At 42.3% G+C, this 22380-nt stretch overlaps 1 protein-coding gene across 1 annotated transcript in view; it reads left to right on the top strand.

The window, feature by feature from the left end:
• The first annotated feature begins 2418 nt into the window (after positions 1-2418).
• LOC146684839 (sterile alpha motif domain-containing protein 10-like) overlaps positions 2419-22380 on the top strand; it is a 66941-nt gene continuing 46979 nt past the window's right edge. The window contains exon 1 of the mRNA XM_085443931.1: positions 2419-2745. Within this exon, the coding sequence (XP_085300057.1) occupies positions 2733-2745 (13 nt within the window). The 5' untranslated portion in view covers positions 2419-2732. The remainder of the gene's footprint in view (positions 2746-22380) is intronic.

Here is a 22380-nt window from a genome sequence, read left to right as displayed (position 1 = left end):
ATCACAAATTCCTCTTTCAAATGACACCGTCAGCGACAGAATAGAAGACATGAGTAAAGACATCTTGGCTCAAGTAGTCGCCGATCTGATTTCAAGCCCGGCAAAATTCAGCCTTCAGCTCGATGAGAGCACAGACGTTGCTAATCTAAGCCAGCTTACTGTTTTTGTGCGCTATGTGAAAGATGACATGATAAAAGAAGATTTTTTATTTTGTAAGCCTCTTACAACAACAACTAAGGCAGCCGATGTGAAGAAGCTTGTGGATGACTTCTTCGGAGACAACAATCTTTCATGGGACATGGTTTCTGCAGTTTGTACAGACGGAGCTCCCGTCATGCTGGGAAGAAACTCTGGTTTTGGTGCGCTAGTAAAAGCCGATGCACCACACATCATTGTGACTCATTGTATTTTGCACAGGCATGCATTGGCAACAAAAACCTTGCCTCCAAAAATGGCAGAAGTATTAAAAACCGTGGTGGAATGTGTGAACTATGTGCGAAATAGTGCTCTGAGGCACCGCATCTTCAGTGAGCTGTGTAAAGAAATGGGCTCTGAATTCGAGGTACTTCTGTACCATTCTAATGTTCGGTGGTTATCCCGGGGACAGGTGCTGAATCGTGTTTTTGCCATGCGTGTGGAATTAGCCCTGTTTTTGCAAGAGCACCAACACTGTCATGCAGATTGCTTCAAAAATCCTGAGTTCATTCTCATTTTAGCGTACATGGCTGATATATTCGCAGCTCTCAATCATCTCAATCAGCAGATGCAGGGTGGTGGAGTCAATATCATAGAAGCGGAAGAACACCTGAAGGCTTTTCAAAAAAAGCTAACGTTATGGAAACGACGAACAGAGAACAACAACTTTGCAAACTTCCCCCTTCTGGACAACTGTGTAAGTAAGGTCGAAGATGTGTCTGGAATCGGAGATGTTTCTGTATCCACGGAACTGAAGCAAACAATTGCAACGCACTTAGATGAGTTTGCAAAGTCTCTCGACAGATATTTCCCTACAAGAGAGTCATATCCAGCATGGGTGAGACAGCCGTTCACGTTTGCTGTTGAGACAGCAGATGTCAATGATGAATACCTTGACGAAATCATTGAAATTCAGCAGAGCCAGGTTCAACAGCAACTCTTCAGAACAACAACACTCTCAACGTTTTGGTGTCGACAAATGGACAAGTATCCAATTATTGCTAAGAAAGCCCTGGATTTTTTTATATCATTTGTTACAACATATCTTTGCGAGCAATCCTTTTCGACGATGCTGGACATAAAAACGAAGAAAAGGAACAGACTTTTCTGTGAAAATGACATGAGACTGGCACTTGCCAAGGTGAAGCCACGCATATCTGAACTGGTCTCTCAAAGGCAACAGCAGAAGTCACACTGATTTGCAGGTATGTAATTTGTTGTAAGTTCATGCATTGTGTTGGTTTTGTTCTTTGAACAAGGTGATGTTCATGTACGGCTCATTTTGTGCACCAGTAAAAAAACATATCTATGTCTTGAATTTGAAAAAAAAAAAAAAAAATTTCACTAAAGAGGGGTTCGGTGAATGCGCATATGAAACTGGTGGGGTTCGGTACCTCCAACAAGGTTAAGAACCACTGTTCTAGACACAGATCCCTTGGGAGGAGTGCGGACAGTGATAGATTTACTGATGGTTAGAAGAAGTGTGCTAATAATGGCAGGGAAAGAACGAACGGATGAAAAATAACATATCTATTGTAAAGTCTTTCAGCACTTCTTCACTCTATATTTGAACTACATTTAAACGTTTAACAAAATTGGTATGAGGAAACATGTTTAATATAACAGGTAATATCAATATTGGAGCAGTCCCAAAACAATCAGATTAAATTTAGGCAAAGAAAGTTACAGTGACAATGTGGCTGCATAATTTTCTTTAGATAACATTTGTGTTGGTAGCTATAGTAAAAAGTGAGCAAAACTCACTGACTATACTGCCCCGCTGATGCTGTTTTCATTTTGACCGTTCTTCTTCCTCCTGTCGGACCCTTAGTGAAACCACAATGCTGCAGTATATGATAACCAGGCTTTCTGTAATGGGTCATTTTATCCAATTGCTGTCCCAGTGTGCAGAACTTGGAAACTTTAGGTTGAGGAAACTAGAAGGTTTCAAGCAAACATCAGAGAAAACTTCTATATTATTATTATTATTATTATTATTATTATTATGACAATAACAATATAGTTGGAAGACGAAAGTTTTTCTGGACATTTTTAAGAAAAAGGGGGTGGGGGGTTCTGTGTTATGTGAATCTCTATCGTCGCTCGTGATTTAACAAAAAAGAGGCGTGGATGTGTTTGTGCGTGGGGTGAGAGAGAAAGAGAGAGAGGGAGTGAGAGAGAGAGCGGCGTCTGTGTCCTATAACAGCTGGTGTCGGGGCGTAATGACCTTTTGTCTCCAGCCGGTCAGGTACGGAGGGAGGGGGGGCGGAGATACTGAAGGAGCAGTTTCATAGCGGACTGGTCCCGGCATCCCGGAGACCAAATGGCCGTGAACCGACAGAGAGGAAGAGTGTGATCTAGGTTTTTCTTTTCTCCCAGTACTAACAGCAGTAAGAGCTGTCTCCATGCTCACATAGGTTAGAAGGGGCAGGAAGCGCTCTTCATCTCTCACGCTCAGTAGCCTACATTTTATCCGTCTGGCAGAAGAATGAGAGAGTCCTGTTGACACCACGGAGAGATACACGCTGAGACCGACTATGGCTGTGGACGGTAAGAGCGCCTACTATTCCCTTTACTAGAGCATCTTACCCATATCCACAGTGGGTATTCATACGGGGCATGAGCTGGTCTCTAACTGTGACTTTATAAGCTACTTTGGGGTTTTCTTTGACACCATATCACATTTGCACCACATCTATTGTTTTTTATAGAACATTTATGATGCTATTTTTGGTAAAGGGAAATAAAAATGCCTTTAAGTAGCAGGAAATGTTTCTATGGAGATTATTTTATATATGTTTTCTTTATTGTGGAATAGCCTCTAGATTTCAACTATCCTCAGGAAAAATAAATGAATAAGTAAATCTGCAAAGTTGTTTCTGACAGGATTTCAGGTAAGAACTTTTCAAAATAAATGTGGATTTAGTCTTCTCTGTCATGTTAAATTTACCTTTGAGAAAAAAGACTTTTAAACTTGCATGTAGTCAAAAATACCCAGCTGTAACGTCCAGTTAAGTAGCCAAAGTCTTTGTTTTACAGGAAAGAAGACTGTATTGGAGGTTCAGTGTTACCCATGGTTTCTTTGTACTTGATTGTATTTGTCCAGCGTCTGGCTCACCTGAATACATTACCAGCTGAAGAATAACAATGATGCTGTATTCTTTGTTATTCATGCTTTTGTTTTGCTGTTACACAAGTATGAAATATGACTTCATCAGTCATGTAAGCACAATAACCCACCCCCATCCTTTCAAAGCACCACCAACCCCACCCCTCACAAAACAGAATTTGTTGCTTTTAGATCTGGATTGAAAGGATGGCATACACTACAAAGAATGGCAATCCATAGCTCTCTCTTTTCTTTTAAATCTGCTGATTGATCTGATGACTGTTCTTCATTCATTAATTACTGTTTGTTTTATGAAAAGCTAGAAAAGAAACTGATAGTAAACTACAAAAGCCGTTTAGCAGCTTTGTTTTGCTTGGAAACATGACTGAAATTTAGATTTTGCGTATCAAAGTGATGTCTTTAAAAACCAAAATTCCCCTGAAAACATGTTGAAATAAATCCTACCCATTTTTTCCTTTTGTTTTTGTTATGAGGTCACATTTTACGCAGCCTCAGCTCAAAACAAATTTCTCTTTGCAGAGCTCTGATTGTCTTCCCCCCCCCCCCACCCAGCCCACTTACCCTAGCTTCAGGGGACCAAACGAATTAGACATTAATATAATGTGCAAAAAAAGCTCTTCTGTGTTTTTTTTTTGAATTGTTTGTACCCTTGTTTTTTGTCCTGCCACTTTCTCTTTCCCGCGCTTGGGTGGTTGGTGTTAGCTCCAGGCTAACTAACTTAAGTGAAGCCTAATCAGAGCCTCTCTTTGCTCAAGGGCAATAATGTGTGTGAGAGCGTTGGTGTAGTGCCAAGTGGGGTTTCCATCTGTCCTCTGTCTACTGAAGCAGGTTAGCTCTTCATTAGCATGATTGCAAGGTGGAGGCTCAGTCAGATATGCATACGTGCATACTGACACATTGGACAATCCATAATTAATCCATAGTTTACTTAAGCATCATTAATTTACTCAGAGCCTTGGGCGCTGATGCCACCCTGACACTGCTGTGCCACTTAAACTTTAATGAATATGGGTCCAAAAAGACTGTATCACTGCTTGAAGACATGCATGGGGATGACTATACAGCTAGGAAACGATATCAGACTTACTAACATCTGCAATAAGTTATAGGGCACGGATACTTATTTAAGAAGATTTTGTCTCTTATTTAAAACTTTTAGAAAGAAAGTTTAAGAGTCTATTTGAGGAATTTAGATAATTGTTAACCGAGTTTACATCCAATTTGTGAACTGTGATTACTTTCAGTTGGGTACGTACAGAACCAAAGCGACACTGACTGATAATGCATTGCATTGATTTTCATATGCCAGGAGACTTTAGTGTTATTGTGAGGTAGGCTCTCGGCAACCGGCCTGTGACACTATCATTTACAAGAGCTGATCTGCATTTTAAATGGTATAATAGACATTTTGCCTCATCTTCATGTAAATTGCTGAGGGAATTACATTTTTCTCCTTGCTGCCTGCTGCACAGCAAGTCAAGCTATATAATTATATTCCCCTCTACGTTAGGCAATTCCGATTGGATGAAATTCATCAGATGTTTGCTTAAATCATCCAGGACATCTGGCTCTGTTGTCATATCTGAGATAAGCAGCCATACAAATGATCCAAGTGGGCCACTGTGCCATCCAGTGCTCATTGTTTAGGATGAGCAGGATTTTTTTTTTCTCCAGAGGAGAGGACAGCAGGCTTCATCCCATGTTCACATTAGCGATAGACATGGGGGCAACCCAGTGTGTGTCCTCCAAAAGGCAAGCCTGGCCAAGCCCAGCAGCAGCATATCCAAAGATTTTGGGCCAGGATAGAGCATTCCAGCATGGTTTCCATCCATCCATAATACAGCGAGACATAAGCACACACACTCAGACATACAAAAAAAAAAAGCCAAAAGCCATGCCCACACCACCAACCTGACAGGCCCACACAGAGACAAGCGCACAGCTGGATCTGAATCTATAAACAACACATTTATTTGTGTCTCTCTCTGGGCATGTTGGTAGAAAGCCTGCCAAAGAATGGTAAATGGCCTGTATTTATATAGCGCTTTACTAGTCCCTAAGGACCCCAAAGCGCTTTACATATCCAGTCATCCACCCATTCACACACTGGTGATGGCAAGCTACTTTGTAGCCACAGCCACCCTGGGGCGCACTGACAGAGGCGAGGCTGCCGGACACTGGCGCCACCGGGCCCTCCGACCACCACCGGTAGGCAACGGGTGAAGTGTCTTGCCCAAGGACACAACGACCGAGACTGTCCAAGCCAGGGCTCGAACCGGCAACCTTCCGATTACAAGGCGAACGCCCAACTCTTGAGCCACCAGCTGTTATAGGACAAAGAAGGGTCGATAGTGGCTGCTTGCCATGGTTCATGATGGACACCTACTGTAGGATGGGGGCTTAAACATGAGGAATGTTTGTACTGTAATTTTCTTCTAAAAGACAGACATGCTGCAGCATTATTTTCTTTTAATTACTCTGAAAATGTAGTTCTACCATAAAATAATTCATAAAAATGAACAACTATGGCCTAGTTACACGCTCCTTGAATAATCTATTGTGTTGTCCTTCCTCCAAATGATGGTTAACCCTTTCTTCAAAAGCCCCAAAGCACAAATAAGTAGCGTTTCTTCAGATCAGGTCACACCATTGTGTGCTCATTTGGTTTTAAATGAACTGCCCCTTTCCACTGAGAAGCCAAATATGCACACATGCTTTGGTCAATGCATCCATTTGTGTTTGTATGTGTGAACATGTTGATGAAGCATAAGGGAAGCTAACACCCCTCTGAGTGAGGCGCTGTGGCAGGAGGAGTGTTAGCTGTAAACAGACAAACTTTGTTGTTTTCCTGGTGTGTGCTATATCGCCTGCTAGAGAGTGCATCCATTTGGTGCTGGAGCCAAATGTGTTTGGGGCCTCTGTAGTTGGGTAATATGGTAATGGTGTGCTAACCCTCTCAGCTACAGTGGCATGGAGGGGTTATACAGCAATTTCATGTGTTTATGCTTGTCAGGGAGCGTGCAAGCTGTTAACCTCTTTGCCGTGTCCATCATCATCCTGTGCTTCCTCACAGCAGGAGGGTGTGCCACTCAATATAATGCATGGAGAATCCTCTTTAACACACGCATGCACACACACTCATGCACTCCAGTCATCCATCATCAGCTCTCTGATCCACTGCTGCCCTGCAGCTGCACCTGGTATGAGCATGTGCATTTTAGACTCGCAGAGAGAGGAATAAAGGCTAAATTGACAGAGGGATAGAGGAAACAGGGGGGATGTGTTTGTGCAATCTTGTACAGTAACTGGAATTCCAAGACCACATTAACAAGAGCCCTGAGAAGTTTCCATAAGCTGTTTTATCAGCTGAAGGATATATTATTGTTATTAGTTTCTTCATAGCTTTGGCTACCATTTTTTTCAAGTGATGATATTCTTGTAGCTCACTCAAGAGAATACTGAAATGATTATGTCTGTACATAGTAATGTATGTTTATAATAGAAAGGTTGGGCCATAATTTTGTAGTTTGTCCTTTTCCCACCTTTTTCATATATTGTAGCTAAATCGACTGGATAATATGAAGGAAATGATTATCTCATGAAACATTTGAAATGTTATTTTAAAAGAAAAGTATGATATATGATATGACATCATCATGCTATATGAGAAAAATGAGAAAGTGACCTTTTCATGAGAAAATATTGATATGAGAGTACCAATGAAGCATTTATTATTAGAAAAATATGAGATGTGTATTCAGTCTTAATTTTATTTATTTTTGTCTATAAAGGAAACCTGTAATATCTTTGCATTACTTAAATTTTAACTTTGTTTTTTAAACCAATTCAGCTGCTGATAATTTGATTAGAGATTGTAGTATGTTATTCGAGAAGCCTCAAGTGTCATCCACTATTACGCTCTCCAAAATAATGAGATATTTTTGTACAAAATAATTTTAATTCCTCAATAAGCTTCTTACCCCCTTTTTATATGTTCTTGTTCATAATGATATTTCTGCCTTTCTGGGTCTCATCACTGGTGAGAATAACTTTTGGGCAAAACCACAGACTTTGGTTTTGACTTACTCAGGTAGACTGTGGTGTTTAAATGATGCTCAGTTGGTACTAAGGGGCCCAAAGATTGCCAAGAAAATATTAAATATCTCCCACTCCATTACACCAATGATACAAGGCAGGATGGAATCATCTTTTCATGGTGTATGCACAAAATTTTGACCCTGCCATCCAAATATTGTAGCAGTAATCAAGACTCATCAGACCAGGAAACGTTTTTTATTTCAATTTTCTGTTCTCCAATTGTAGTGAGCCTGTGTGAACTGTACTTTCCTGTTCTTAGCTGACAAACAAGGCATCCAGTATGGTCTTCTGCTGGAATCTGCTGCAGTCTGTTCATTCTCCTTTCTGACACTGATTTGGCCTTTTCACTCAAAGAACTGCTGCTCACTAAATATATTTTCCCTTTTATGGACTTTTCTTTGTAAGCTTTAAAGATGTCTACACAGGAAAATCGCAGTATATCAGCAGTTTCTGAAGCACTTACTAAAAACCTTGATACTGAAAACATGTTTCTTTCCCATTCATTTGAAACTATGCCTAAATGCATTGAGTTGCAGCCACATGATTGTTGATGAGATATTTGTGTTAAAGAGCAGTTGAAGAAGTATACCCAATAAAGTATTAGGCGAGCTCTTGTACTTGTTACGTTAGTAAAGTTTTAGGTAAGTGAACTTCTCTTGGCTTACTGTTTTATAAAAAAAATGTTCAAAGCCCTAAGCCGAGCCAGGGATATATATATGTATTATCATTCAGATGATTTCCCAACATGGCTGCAGGTTGGTAAGACTTCCTTCAAGATGAACTCTGGTAAAACTAGAGAAACATGACTTAAGTTGCACAACTCACTTGGTAATTCAGGGTGAAGCCAGTCGTATTAGTAACACAATATGAAGTTTAGATCAAACTCAGGTATCCATTAGAGCAGGGGTGTCAAACTCAAATACACAGTGGGCCAAAATTCAAAACTGGAACAAAGTCGTGGGCTAACGTTAATATTTATTGAAATATATTTATTCCTCCAGATATAAGAATGAATCTTTTCTTATGGACTCAAACAGGTTTTGCTGAAAAACTGAATATGGAACAAGCAAAGCTTAATACTAAACAATATATATATATATATATATATATATATATATATATATATATATATTAGCTGTATAATACCAGTAGACAAGCTCTGATAGTAATTTGGTATGGCTTCGCGGGCCAAATGTAATTAGGCTGCGGGCCAAATTTGGCCCGCGGGCCAGAGTTTGACACCTATGCATTAGAGTGTTGCTGTTGGTGGAAAACATTTTCTGAGATGATGATGTAACGGGTTTTTTTGTGGCTCCGTGAGACCAACCGCCAACTGCTTTAACCTCTGACCCGATGTGTAGGACTTAGATGGACTCAGTACGGTTCAGCGGATAAACATTTCTGCTTTAATCCTGCAGGCCTTTCGCAGATTGATGAATGAGTAAAAGAGGAGAAGCCTGTTTCGGGGTAAATAAGTCGCGGATTAACAAGAGCACAGTGCGGTGGATTTCTGAAAGATTCTGTTCTGAGGCGTCACACCTCAACTGTTTTCATTGAGTCTGCCCTGTGCCCTCATTGATACCAATGCCATGCCTGTAATACTCTGCCAGATGACAAGGCCTCACCTTTCCCAAATTCTTGTCCTGGCTCCAACTTTTCTCCCGCCTCTCCCCCCTCACTGCTTCCTTTCTCTATCCTCTTGCTGAATTAAAGTGCGCACAGGCCCATATCCAATTTCTGTATTTTAATTAGCCTTCTGCACACAGAGAAGGATCAAGGGAGAGGAACTGAAAGGGTGTAGGGACAGAAGAAAAAGAGAGATGTAATTTTTCTGAAGGATTGCACTAATTAGCTTTAATTTCATACAGTGGTTGTATCCCCCATGCATCACTCAGTTGTTACTTACAGACTTAACTCACTGTGTTTTCCCTCACTCGCATACTTGATCAATTTAATTACTGAATTTTGGCTGTTGTGATAAAGCATCTGTGTAGTTTTATTTTTGACCATTATTGCGGTAGTTCAGTTGTAATGACTCGCATTATTGTTTATTTCTGCTCTCCATCATTACCATCGGTCCCGAGAAAATGAGATGGCAGCAAACGGGAGGCCATGTTCCACTAATATCTTTGTGTCCTCAGCCTCATCCTTGGCCAGATGTCTTTCAGTCTGCAGTTTCAAGGAGAGCAGTCAACCCCTTTCCCTCAGTCGCTAACTCTCCCATTAGAGTCTGCTAAACAAACAGCCTAATTAAGTGTGGCCTTGTGTGATAGGGTATGCTTGGAGCTTTTTACTCTTTTTTAATAGGTTGGCCTGCTCCTCCTACCAAATGCTGGGGGTCAGTGAAGCTTGTGGAGCAGATTGCCCATTACACCAAATGGCTAATGGCTCCAGCTACACCCTAACAATGCATACCTCCTTGCATAGTCAGGAGCACAAGTCACATCCATTCATCCACTCGAAAAACAATTACATTACTCCTAATAATAACCTAGGAGCGTGTGGCAGGGTCCGTCTGCATGTGAGATGTGTCTTCTACATCGGTTTACGTGTATATATTAAGCCACTGAAGTGTGCTTGCGTGACTTTGAAATTGAACAAGTTTAAATCTCGTTCCTCCCGCACCTCTTCCAAAAATAGAAATCAATTTTTTGTTCCGTCTTCCCCTCTTATCAGTCACTTAGCTGTTCCCTCGCTTTCTCTGCTCCAGCCTATAAATCACGCTTTTTAATCGCTCTACCTCCATACGGCCCACCTTATGTTGCGCTCCTTTTTCCTTCTGTCCATATTCCACTCTTTCCCTTCCTGCTCTGTTCCCTGATGTGTATGATTACAAAGTTCCTTTGAATATACAGCAACTGGCAGGGTCTATAGCCTCCTCTGGCTGTCACGGTGCTGTTCGAATAGGCCCTCAATTTACCATGTCAATAGGCAGCCAAGTGTCAGCCGAGGTGGAGAGGAAGAGTTGTTTAAATGCAGCTCAACGCACAGTGACTCTCTTTAAGCCAAGCAGTATGCTCTCTAGTTAGCTGCATTTACCCCCACACATTTATACAGTGTTTTATTTCCTAATTTTATATGTTCTCAATATATCTTTCTCAAATGCACTTAATTTCCACTTCCTTTTCATCATCTTTAAAGAGATTTTTGGAAACATTCCTGTCTGGCTCTTCTCTCTTCCCTATGGTACCTCTCTGAAGTTACATTAAAAAGAAGCCCCTCCCCAGCCACGTCAGTTCGACAATTCTTTGCATGTTCATTGAACATGTGACATTTTCACTTCACAAACTTTTTTTTTGTATTTCCTTTTTTCACTCCCATGCTTACCAAACCCAAGGGAAGCTCTGGCTGATGAAAAAGCCATATGGCGCTATCGAAAAGTGCCTCAGACCATGGAAAATACACATTACAGTGATTTATAACATGCTCGAAATGCACTGATAAATGTGAGTAGTTTAATATGACATTCAGGTTCCCGTTTGTGTGTACATGTGATCCGATTTTCTGCAATTAAGTCACAAATAAGAACTGACTTTAACGTCCAAGCCCAGAAGATGTCTGGAGGCTGAAAAGAAGAATGTAATTCTGTAATTTTAGCTTGAATGTAACCCACTTTTCCTCATGTGGCCCTTCTTGACTTCTTAAGTGATTCATTCTCAAAAAGAGATTGGGGCTATTATGTCAAAGGCAATCTCTCATACGGCACATAAAGATCATGTGTTGAAAAAAAATGTTTCTATCTGCGCTTGATTTTGAAACAAAATCTTCTTAGATTCTTACCTGTCTTATATTATTTCCACTTCTAGCCCTGGTTCTCTATTAATTTGTGGTCGTTTTGATCCTTTACTTTGATCGCTGACATCACATGGTGGAAACACTGGGCTTTAGCGTGGCACTCTTTGTGTACAATACTACGCTTTTAAGTGATTGCGCCCTTTTGACCTGATTTAGTTGAATCCACTGAGACATGCGGCTGTTGCAACTTATCCTTAGATTAGGATGGATGTGTCTCGTAAGAGTTATAGATAGAGGCTGCTGAAAGTGATTGCCTAAGTGCTGTATTGGTCATAATGGCTGTTAGAGCAAAAGACAAAAATCCTGTAGCTATATATAAATTTTTTTTTAAGCACATAGAACAATCTAAGACTTTTGCAGTTCTTTACAGTTGCTTAAGGGAATAAACAGCAATCAGTTTGTCAGAGTCCAATTATATCTCCCTCAAAACATTTCCTCTCATTCCACTTCATGTGCTTTTGTCCTCCGGTTGTAGTCTTATGCTTTTATAGAATTTTGCTCCAGAAATAGCTGTTATATCAAACTAGGAATGACAGACGTTAAAATGGAACCAGGACCAAACTATTGTCGTGGGAGGCAGCCGAGGTTACGGCGCTGTCAGTCAGAGTTAGTGGGGGCGGGCTCTAAGCTGTCATCCCAGTGTGTCGGTCTCGCCCTACATATCAGGTCACTGGTGCTCTGCAGGCTTTGGATCTCGGTAGAAGCAGACACACACAGAGATGCACATACACTACTTTTAGGGATATAGCTATGTGGGGTGACAGTATTTTCTTCCTTCCACTTGTGTGTGCACAGCACGTTTGCACTGATGGGCCGAGTCACCGAGTCTGGAACAATGCTGGAAATAAAAACTGACACAAGTCAGGAATAATTCTTGTAAGAAAGTCCCTGCCTTCAGTGGATTTTCGAAATGGATGACGAGATGAAACAGATCTGACCAACAGATTTGACCAAAAAAAAAAAAAATGATTTAAATTTCTCTGCAATGACTGAGAGAAGAGAAAAGCACAGCCAGTAAATGTAGGGATATCATGTGAGATGGGTTTGAGGTGCACTAATTTGACAGAAAGTGATGTAATTAAGGTCTGTATAATAAAACTCTTCTCTCCCAGCCTGTCTCATCTAAAGTGAAAATGGTAGACAATCAGCCAGTGCATTAACATCAATAGATGTGATGGCACAGAGATAGGGCTGTGTGTGTATGTCTGGGAGATATAACGCAAAAGAAGCAAAATGGGTCACTCACGCTTGTGCCATTAATGCCCTATTGTTAGTGTGATGTATCTGTGGAACAACTAGTGTTTATTTGTGTGTGTGTGTGTGTGTGTGTGTGTGTGTGTGTGTGTGTGTGTGCATTCGTATAAGTGTCTGGCTGTGACATCTGAGTAGCTGGGTAATAATATGAAAATGGTTCAGTAAAGTACAAGAGAGCGTAGCGCTGGTTTGGCACTGCAGTTTTGGAACGCAATTACTGAAACTACTGAGACTGTAGTTTCAGTAATTGTAACACTTCTGACCAAGAAGCACTGGTGTTGGCGCTTAACAAGCATACACGCACACACGGGGGTGATTAATTGGCTGGTTTCTGAGAGGAGCCCAGAGCAGTTTCTGCTTCTCTATGAAACATCTGGCATCATTAGAAGCCAACATTAGGGAGTTATCAATAGAGAGCTGATAGTGTTTGAAAACCTGTTATTTACGGAGCTTTGTGGTGCATTAGCCACGGAAATGGGCACAAAGACAACTTACCAAGCTCGAAAAAGATATTTGTTTGAGTAAATGCTTTAAAAAAATAGCCTGAAGTGTCTAATTAGTGTAACAACATGTGTTAGTGCACCTCAATTTGACCTCTTACCGGAAGCTTTACTCTTAGTTCTAACCAATGCCCTTTCCCTCTCTCTGGAATTCAACATGTGTCCTTCTCACTTGGATTCACTTCATCTAGGCGGCTCTCCCATTTCTTTTTTTGTCTCTTGTTCCCACCTTTGATGCACTGATTTAATATTTGGGTTTGCTACCTGTCCAATTCAAGCCCAAAAATCTAGATAGGATATCTGTGACTATGAGGCAATCCACTGGCACGATCTATTCAATTCAGTTCTATGTTATTGTGCGTTTGCTTTGCCACTGAGCTGCAGCTAGCGGCAAAGCTAAGGTAGAATGGAGCTAATGACAGACAGAGAGCAGTTTGGAGGCACATCACGAAGCTACAACAATATATTTGAACTCAGCCACAGCCAAGATATCAGTATCAGACTGGACCAGGAAAAAGCTGGATCAGGCAATCCCTACTTTTGTAGACACCATCAAGTCTTAGTCTAGAAAACTTTTTTTTCTTTTTGTTTTTTTGTAATGCTATTCTTTTTTTCTTTTTTTTTTTTCTTTTTAAAGTGCCTGCTCTTATAAACACTAGGCATAATTGCAACCATAGATGGATATACACTCTTAGAGAAAACAGCCATGGTTATAAAAGTGCAAAAATATCTGTGTTAGATTGCAGAGGCAAAGCAGGAGACAAACAGGAGAGACATTTTCTCTCGGTGCCGAGATGGATCAATGAACTCATCACACACTAGGACAGCTGACTGTCAGCACACAATATCCTCAACATATTTCCATTTGTTTTGCAATTTTCGAGTAGGGCCATGCTTTAGCACTATATTTTTGAATAGACGTGAGGGGTAATTTGACCTGCATATGCCTATCCACTCGATGTCATCCTCAGTCATGCTGGTTACCATGATTGTTGCAGATTCACTAAATTACTTTGAACTGAATAATTAAACTGAGCTTGCACTTCAGTAACTCACAGGCGATGTGGGTGTTTTCCATTATCACACTGTATAAATTAGTGTAACTTATAGCTGAAGTGGAATTCAGCTTAAGGGGCACAATGACTTTATTGGATCGAGCTTAAGTTTACATGACACTCATGTAACAAAAATTCTTCGGGACTATTTTTGTTTTAATCTTTTATATTTATAGCTTATAGAAACAAAAAAACAAGTTTCTCACAATATAAATTCTGAGTTTGAATAAATTATTGTTCAAATAGTATAAATACCTTGTGTCTCTTGGTTTAGCTCAGTATGTGTAATCACAGTCATGGGAAGACAGTTGATTTGATGGTGTTGGAATTAAATAATTTTCTAGATGATAATCATGACAGTCAAAAGGAGGGTAAGACACAGAAGATCATTGCTTCGAGAACTCAGGGAAGTTTCACAAGGAGCGGTCTGATGCTGGTGTCAGAACATCAAAGGCCACCATACACTGACATCTTTGGAATAGAGGCAACGGCTTAAGCATTTTTAATGTCAAACTACACCCAAATGAACGACAATATCTTACCTGCGCTAAGGAGTAAAAGAACTCGATTGTTGGTCGCTGGTCCTCTTTACAGATAAAAGTAAATTTTGTGTTACAATTGAAAATCAAAGTCATAGAGAGACACAGAAGCCAAGGGTTTTGATGTAGTGTGTGTACGTGCTGCAATGTGATGGTGTTGCTGCAGGACTACGGTGTTTTATCAAGTCCAGAGAAACATAGCTGTCTGCCTGGAGATTTTAGAGCACTTCATGGTTCCATGTGCTGGCAAGTTTTATGGTGATGCTGACTTCCTTTTCCAGCAGGTGTTAGCGCCTGCCCTCAGTGCCAAAACCAAATTGTTTGTTGATCGTGTGTGGTTGATTGGTTGGCCAACTCGTTTGAACTGAACACCAGTGAGAATTTACTGTATGGGGTATTGTGAAGAGGAAGAGGAGACCAGCACACCTGATCAAACAGATGAGCTTGTCAGAGCTAGATATTTCTAAACAGTCAGTTCTTTATTGACGGAAATATTCAAGTAAAATGAGTTGCTCTATTGGAGGTAAGATGGCGCCGGTGAGGTCGGCTGCCGTCACGACTGCTCCGACCACTTTTTCTTTGTCTTTGTTTTTTAAGTTAGTTTTCAGCGTTTCTAAATCGGCAAAATCACCACCATTGGGTACATTAGGTATGACAGTGACACTCTTGTTTCTATTGGTTTACAATGTACTCACAATTCGAAGTTTTTAACTCCGGATCCGAGCTGGCCGAGTGAGATCTTGAGGGAGAACAAAGGGAAGCGGCGGCGGCCTAGAGGGAAGCGAGCCGGCGTCAGGAACAGGCTGAGAGCTCGTGCACACCGCACACCTCTGCCTAGCATCCTGCTCGCCAACGTCCAGTCACTGGAGAACAAGCTTGACGACCTCAGGGCCAGGGTAAAGTTCCAGAGAGACATTCGGGACTGCAATCTCCTCTGCTTCACCGAGACATGGCTGAACCCAGCGGTGCCGGACCACGCCATCCAGCCGGCCGAGTTCTTCTCGGTTCACCGCATGGACAGGACACGGGACTCGGGGAAGTCAAGGGGAGGCGGCGTGTGTTTAATGGTGAACAACAACTGGTGCAACAGTGCGAACGTTGTTCCTCTCACACGCTCCTGCACACCAAATCTGGAACTACTGTCCATCATGTGTCGTCCTTTTTATCTACCTCGGGAATTTACATCGGTCATTATAAGTGCCGTTTATATTCCACCACAAGCGGACACGGTCACCGCCTTATGCGAGCTGCATGAGGCACTCACACAGCACCAGACACAACACCGGGACGCTGCGCTTATTGTGACGGGGGACTTTAATAGCGCCAACCTCAAACGCGCAGTGCCGAACTTTTATCAACACATCTCCTGCCCCACCAGAGGTGAAAGGACACTGGACCGCTGCTACACTACGGTCAAGGACGGCTACAAGGCACAATCCCGCCCTCCTTTTGGCAAATCTGATCACGCCGCCATCTTCCTCATCCCAAAATACAAACAAAGGCTGAAACAGGAAGTTCCGGTTCAGAGGAAGGTCGCGCGCTGGACGGATCAATCGGTGGCCGCGTTACAGGACGCACTCGGTGACGCAGACTGGGGCATGTTCAGAAACAGCTCCGATGATGATGTCAACGTGTTTACGGAAGCGGTTGTGGGATTCATCGGGAAACTAGCGGATGATACCGTGGAGACAAAGACTATCACAACGTTTCCCAACCAGAAGCCGTGGGTGGATAAAACCATCCGCGACGCTCTGAGATCCCGCACCGCTGCCTACAACACGGGACTCATGACGGGGGACATGGACCCGTACAAAGCCGCGTCATATAACGTGCGGAGGGCGGTGAAAGAGGCGAAGCAGTGCTACGGGAGGAAACTAGAGTCACAACTCCAACAGAGTGACTCTAGGAGCCTGTGGCGGGGACTAAGGACAATAACGGACTATAAAGCACCAACAACCGGTATGACGAACGCGGCCGTGACTCTGGCAGACGAGCTGAACACTTTCTATGCTCGCTTCGAGGCTGCAGCTAAGGACTCCAACAATGCTAGTGTTAGCGGCGCTAACGGCTGCAGACAGGAAGATACTGCCAGCACCGGAAACGTGCTCGTCATCTCCGAGCATGAAGTAAGGAGAGCCTTCAAGAGAGTGAACACCAGGAAAGCAGCAGGACCAGACGGCATCCCAGGTCGTATCCTAAGAGACTGCGCATACCAGCTAGCTCCTGTGTTCACTGAGATATTCAACATCTCTCTATCTCAGTCGGTGATCCCCACATGCTTCAAAGAGTCCATCATTGTTCCTGTCCCGAAGAAACCCCACCCTGCTTCTCTCAATGACTATCGCCCTGTAGCCCTCACCTCAGTAGTGATGAAGTGCTTTGAACGCCTGGTCAGAGACTTCATCATTTCTTCACTACCAGACACACTGGACCCACTACAGTTTGCTTACCGTCCAAATCGTTCCACAGACGATGCCATCTCTCATCTCCTCCACACATCACTCACTCACTTGAACACTAGAAGGGGGAATTATGTTAAAATGCTCTTCATAGACTACAGCTCTGCATTTAACATCATAATTCCCTCCACACTCACCACCAAGCTGGAGCATCTGGGACTCAGCTCATCTATGTGTCTGTGGATCTCCAACTTCCTAACTGGCAGACCACAGGCAGTAAGGATGGGCGGACATGTCTCAGCCTCCACCACTCTCAGCACTGGAGCCCCCCAGGGGTGTGTTCTGAGCCCCCTGCTGTACTCTTTGTACACATATGACTGTGTGGCCACTACCAGCTCCACCACCATCATCAAGTTTGCTGACGACACCGTCGTGGTGGGCCTGATCTCTGATAACAATGAGACGGCCTACGTGAAGGAGATTAGGAATCTGGAGAACTGGTGCCAGAGGAACAACCTCCTTCTAAACGTCAGTAAGACAAAGGAGCTGATAGTGGACTTCAGCGCTAAGCAGGAGAGGAACTACCAGACCCCCGTCATCAACGAGTGCCCAGTGGAGAGAGTGGACAGCTTCAAATACCTCAGAGTTCACATCACGCAGGACCTGTCATGGTCCTGTCACATCAACACCGTGGTGAAAAGGCCCGTCAGCGTCTCTACCACCTCAGACGCTTGAGAGACTTCCAACTGCCCTCCAAGGTGCTCAGGAACTTTTACTCCTGCACCATAGAGAGCATCCTGACGGGAAACATCTTAACCTGGTTCGGGAACAGCACCATGCAGGACAGACGAGCTCTACAGAGGGTTGTGCGGTCAGCTGAGCGCACCATCCGCTCCGAGCTCCCTGACCTGCACTCAATCTACAGCAGGCGGTGCCGGACCAAGGCCAGGAAGATCGTGAAGGACCTCAGCCATCCCAACAACAGACTGTTCTCTCTGTTGAGGTCAGGAAAGCGATTCCGCTCCCTGAAGACCAACACAGAGAGACTGAGGAGGAGCGTATTCCCGCAGGCGATACGGTCTCTCAATCACACCACCACACAGTACTGACCCACACATACAGTTCTTACACACACACTGGACATTCTGGACATTGTTTCACTTCATTACTTAAATCACGCTGCTGTTATTGTGTATATGCTGCTGTTATTGTGTATATATTTATTTATATTTCTCATACATTCTTATATAGTTCTATATTGTGTATTTTGTTGTACAGTTATTTTATTTTCAACTTTAATTTATATATTTTATCTTATTCTCCCAGTTAAATTTACCCTTCATTCTAATTTGTGTTGTACAGTTATTTCATTTTTAACCTTAATTTATATTTTATTCCTTCCTAGTTAAATTTACCCTTTTTAATTTTTCATATTTATTTCCTATCTTATTCATAGCCTTTTCCTTTTTTGTTTTCTTTAGGTCACGAGCAGTTGTCCAAGCATTTCACTACATATCGTACTGTGTATGACTGTGTACGTGACAAATAAAATTTGAATTTGAAATTTGAATTTGGTGATTTCCATTAGTGTGATTGAAGTACTCTGGTAATATTCATATTTACCTTTCTATCTCACTTTTGCATGACGCTAATTTAAAGCCACTGAAGCTATACAGCACAAGGTTTTAATCTGGTTAGTTTGTTTCAATACATGACAACTGTATGCAATAATTCAAATGATGGTGCACAATTTGGTTTGCTTTTGTCAGGATACTATGGGTATATGTTTGAGTTGCCTGGCTGCTGCTCCAGTCCTTCCTGGTTTAAGTAAAAGAGGAAGCTGAGGGCAGAGCTGGTTTAAGTGCAGAGGCCAACAAATGGACTTAACCATCTGGTGACCACACAGGAGAATGGGGTGTCCTCTTGCAATGTGTTTAGCTATTGTGTCTGTGGTTTTTCCCTTTGATGTTTAAAATGGTTTATTCAGTTACTATATAAGTTGCTAAGTATTTTTTGAGTAGAATTTTGTTTTCTTGTTTTCTTTGTTTGACATCTTTTATGGGCCCACTTAGTCCTTAAAATAGTTTGTTTCCATTACTGTAAATTTTTGTAGTAACGTCTTTTTTGGGGTATAATAAAACCCATTTTTTGAAGATTACACCTGTGCCTGTACATTCTTGGCTGATTGGTCCCTTATTTATTAGTTATATGCCATAATCAACAATTTCTTTTTTAAAAAAGAGAGAATATTTCACTTGATATGTTACTTCACTTGAATACAGAATAATTTACTGTTTTGAATGAAATTACAAAAACAGAATACATTTTTCATGATATTCTACCTCTTTGAGATGCACTAGTATGAGCTCAATGTTATAAGTGAAACAAACCAAAGGAAAATGCATCAAAAGAACCGTGCATAGTGCAGGTTGTGTAGGCAGGCAAAGGCACCCTCATCTATGGGGCAGGTGAAATGAAAAGAATACTGAATTCTAGGCAGATGTTGTGCATTACGGCCTGTACTTGGCTTGACACTGAGGCAATTCTGCAACACTAACAACACAGAGCACGACAGCAGAGAATTTGGTTTCTTCTCAAGATATTATTACTATTGTAGCTGTGGATTTCAGCCCATTCAATTACACTGCCTCTCTATGAAATGCAATATAAATATTATCCATGTGCTTCTGTTTCTCAGTTTCAGGGAGGGTGACGGTAAATGAGGATTTTCAGCACAGGCTTGAACCTTGACAGTTTTATTTCCTCCACCAATGCATATGTGATAATTGCAGTTTGAGTGTGTGTGTGTGTATGTGTGTGTTTATTTGTCAGCAAGACTACATAGAACCACTAATCCAAATGCCATAAAACAGGGACTGTTTATTATGCGTTATAATACACAGTCTGAAAATTGAAGTGCAACTCCACGACTTTGCTTTTATTTTGACATTTTGGTTTTGGACCTTTTAGAGCTGCTAGTAGGAGATGGAGAGAGACATTTCCATCTACTGCCAATCTCTAGACATGACACTGATGTCAATTCATTCCTAGAAAGGAAACTAAGAGAATGCATGCAATTTCAAACTGCTGAATAATGCCCATAAGAAGAAGGGAAGGCAAGAAATGAAATAGGTACAAAGTGTGTGTTTTGGAGTAAAGGATTAAGAGGAGAGAAAGTAGAAAGGTACCCCGGGGATCTTTGGCCCCGACAAGAAACTCCTGCTGAGACTTTATTAGATTTGGTGTGTGTATTTTTCTGCATGTGTACATAGAGGTGGTGCAGAGATTTGATTCCTTTCCCCTTTTTTATTCCAAACTACCCGCTATGTATCAGCTGCTGCGGAAGCTATTTGAGTGAGCAAGAACAAGTGTGTGTGCATGTGCGTGTGCGTGTGCGTGTGTGTGTGTGTGTGTAGAAGAGCAGTAATTGGCATGTCCACCTGACTGAAAGGCCTGGGCGAAGTGGCAGTGCCGGAGTGGAGCTGATAACATGGCAATTAGGCTGCGAGAGACAGACCCCCAATCAGCTCAACATGGTACAGAGACTTACAGAGACAGGTGGGACTACAAGGACCGACAGAGACCAGAGAATGGGCGAGTGCCCCCAGGTGTGAGCTAATTTGTCATGCTGCTATACTGAAATCAAGCAAGCTCCGCGAGGGCTTCTGCCAAGCTATCCGTACAGGATGGCGCAGGCAGACAGCTCACGTTCACGCAGAAAACACCTGCTGCGGCTGCTGACGAAAACCTTGGTTTTATTGCGTCTTTTTAAAACTCAAATGGCACACTTTAAAAGGATGAAGAAAGCGGGCAAAGGTTTACATGCTCTGTGTCTCACTACTAATGCACAGATAAAAAAAGAGGAGAGTAATTTCATGGCTGTGTCTGATTGTTTTTGCCAGTGGTTCTTTCTTTCTTTCTTTCTTTCTTTCTTTCTTTCTTTTTTTTTCTCCTTTCCCTCCCCTCCAGGAAAGATTAGAAGAAGCCTCCTGGATCGCATCACATGTGCATTGCAACAAACTTTTAAAACTTCAAAGCGCTGAGTTATATTTCAGTTGGCAGACAGAAGTGTTAACACTATCACCGCCTCTATTGCTGAGTTTCTAATCATTCATGCTGCTTGCAAACTAACTCCCTGTCTGGAGCCTTCAGTCTCGACCCATCTATCTCAGCTCCAGATTCATTGGCACATTTTCCTTTTCGCCTCACTGTGCTCTTTTGTCTTTCTCTGTTTACCTCTTAGCTTCTGCAGAGCATTAACTTTTATCTCTTTTTCCCCCCCACACCAGCTCTCCACTCTTTTGATAAGCCTACTCCCCCCTCCTCTTTATCATCTTTTATCCCCTCATCCTGGCGTCTTTGTATGGATTCAGGGATGGTGTAGAGCAGATTATCAACTAATGCTCACAATGGTCATTTATTCACCTCTTTGTTTGCAAATCCTCTGGTGTTCAATAACCTTTGTGTTTATTTATGCAGAATAGTGTGTGTGTGTGTGGGTGTGCTTGTACATTGTGTGTTATTGAATGGTTATTATGGCCACGCTATGCTCCGATGTTTCCTCTCTAATATGTGGCGAAGGCTTCATGAGTGCTGACATACATAAGCAAAAGCGGGGTTTGTGTGACAGTAAAGCTTTAAGGACACTCAATAACATATTGAGTACTGAACCCAGACCGCAGTGTGAGTGCACTGCATTGATTTACAGACCACATGACAATCACAAATAAGTGCGGCTCATACTCACCACTGTAGGCCACTGTGTGTGTGTTTATGAGTGGCAGCTTGTGCACAGACTCCCTTGCATCACTCCAGGAGCTTTTAACCCTTGTGGGCGATCGTGGCTCAAGAGTTGGGAGTTCGCCTTGTAATCGGAAGGTTGCAGGTTCGAGCCCCGGCTTGGACAGTCTCGGTCGTTGTGTCCTTGGGCAAGACACTTCACCCGTTGCCTACTGGTGGTGGTCAGAGGGCCCGGTGGCGCCAGTGTCCGGCAGCCTCGCCTCTGTCAGTGCGCCCCAGGGTGGCTGTGGCTACAATGTAGCTTGCCATCACCAGTGTGTGAATGTGTGTGTGAATGGGTGGATGACTGGATATGTAAAGCGCTTTGGGGTCCTTAGGGACTAGTAAAGCGCTATATAAAATACAGGCCATTTGTGGATGATCACCACCTCCATATGGAGTTATCGTGTAATAGTATGAAGAGAGGATTTCTCTATGATCAGCAGACAAAGTTTAGCAAATTCCTGCCGGACAGCCTTTCAGGCTATCACTGAAGGTATGTGTGAACTGGGAACTACTACCATACTGCATTTTGCTTTTTCAAATTGCTTCTTTAATTTCAATTTAGAGGAAAAAACAAAACAATAATAACGAGAAAACCTATTAGTCTCATTGCTTGAACCACTTTAGAGTTCA

Source organism: Copadichromis virginalis, linkage group LG20 (assembly GCF_057382275.1).
Source record: "Copadichromis virginalis isolate Kocher_CV1m ecotype Utaka linkage group LG20, C_Virginalis_male_GT1.1, whole genome shotgun sequence".
In the NCBI taxonomy this organism is placed as follows: domain Eukaryota; kingdom Metazoa; phylum Chordata; class Actinopteri; order Cichliformes; family Cichlidae; genus Copadichromis; species Copadichromis virginalis.
Note: the sequence above shows the minus strand (reverse complement) of the source record. Positions and strands in the feature narration are given on the sequence as shown.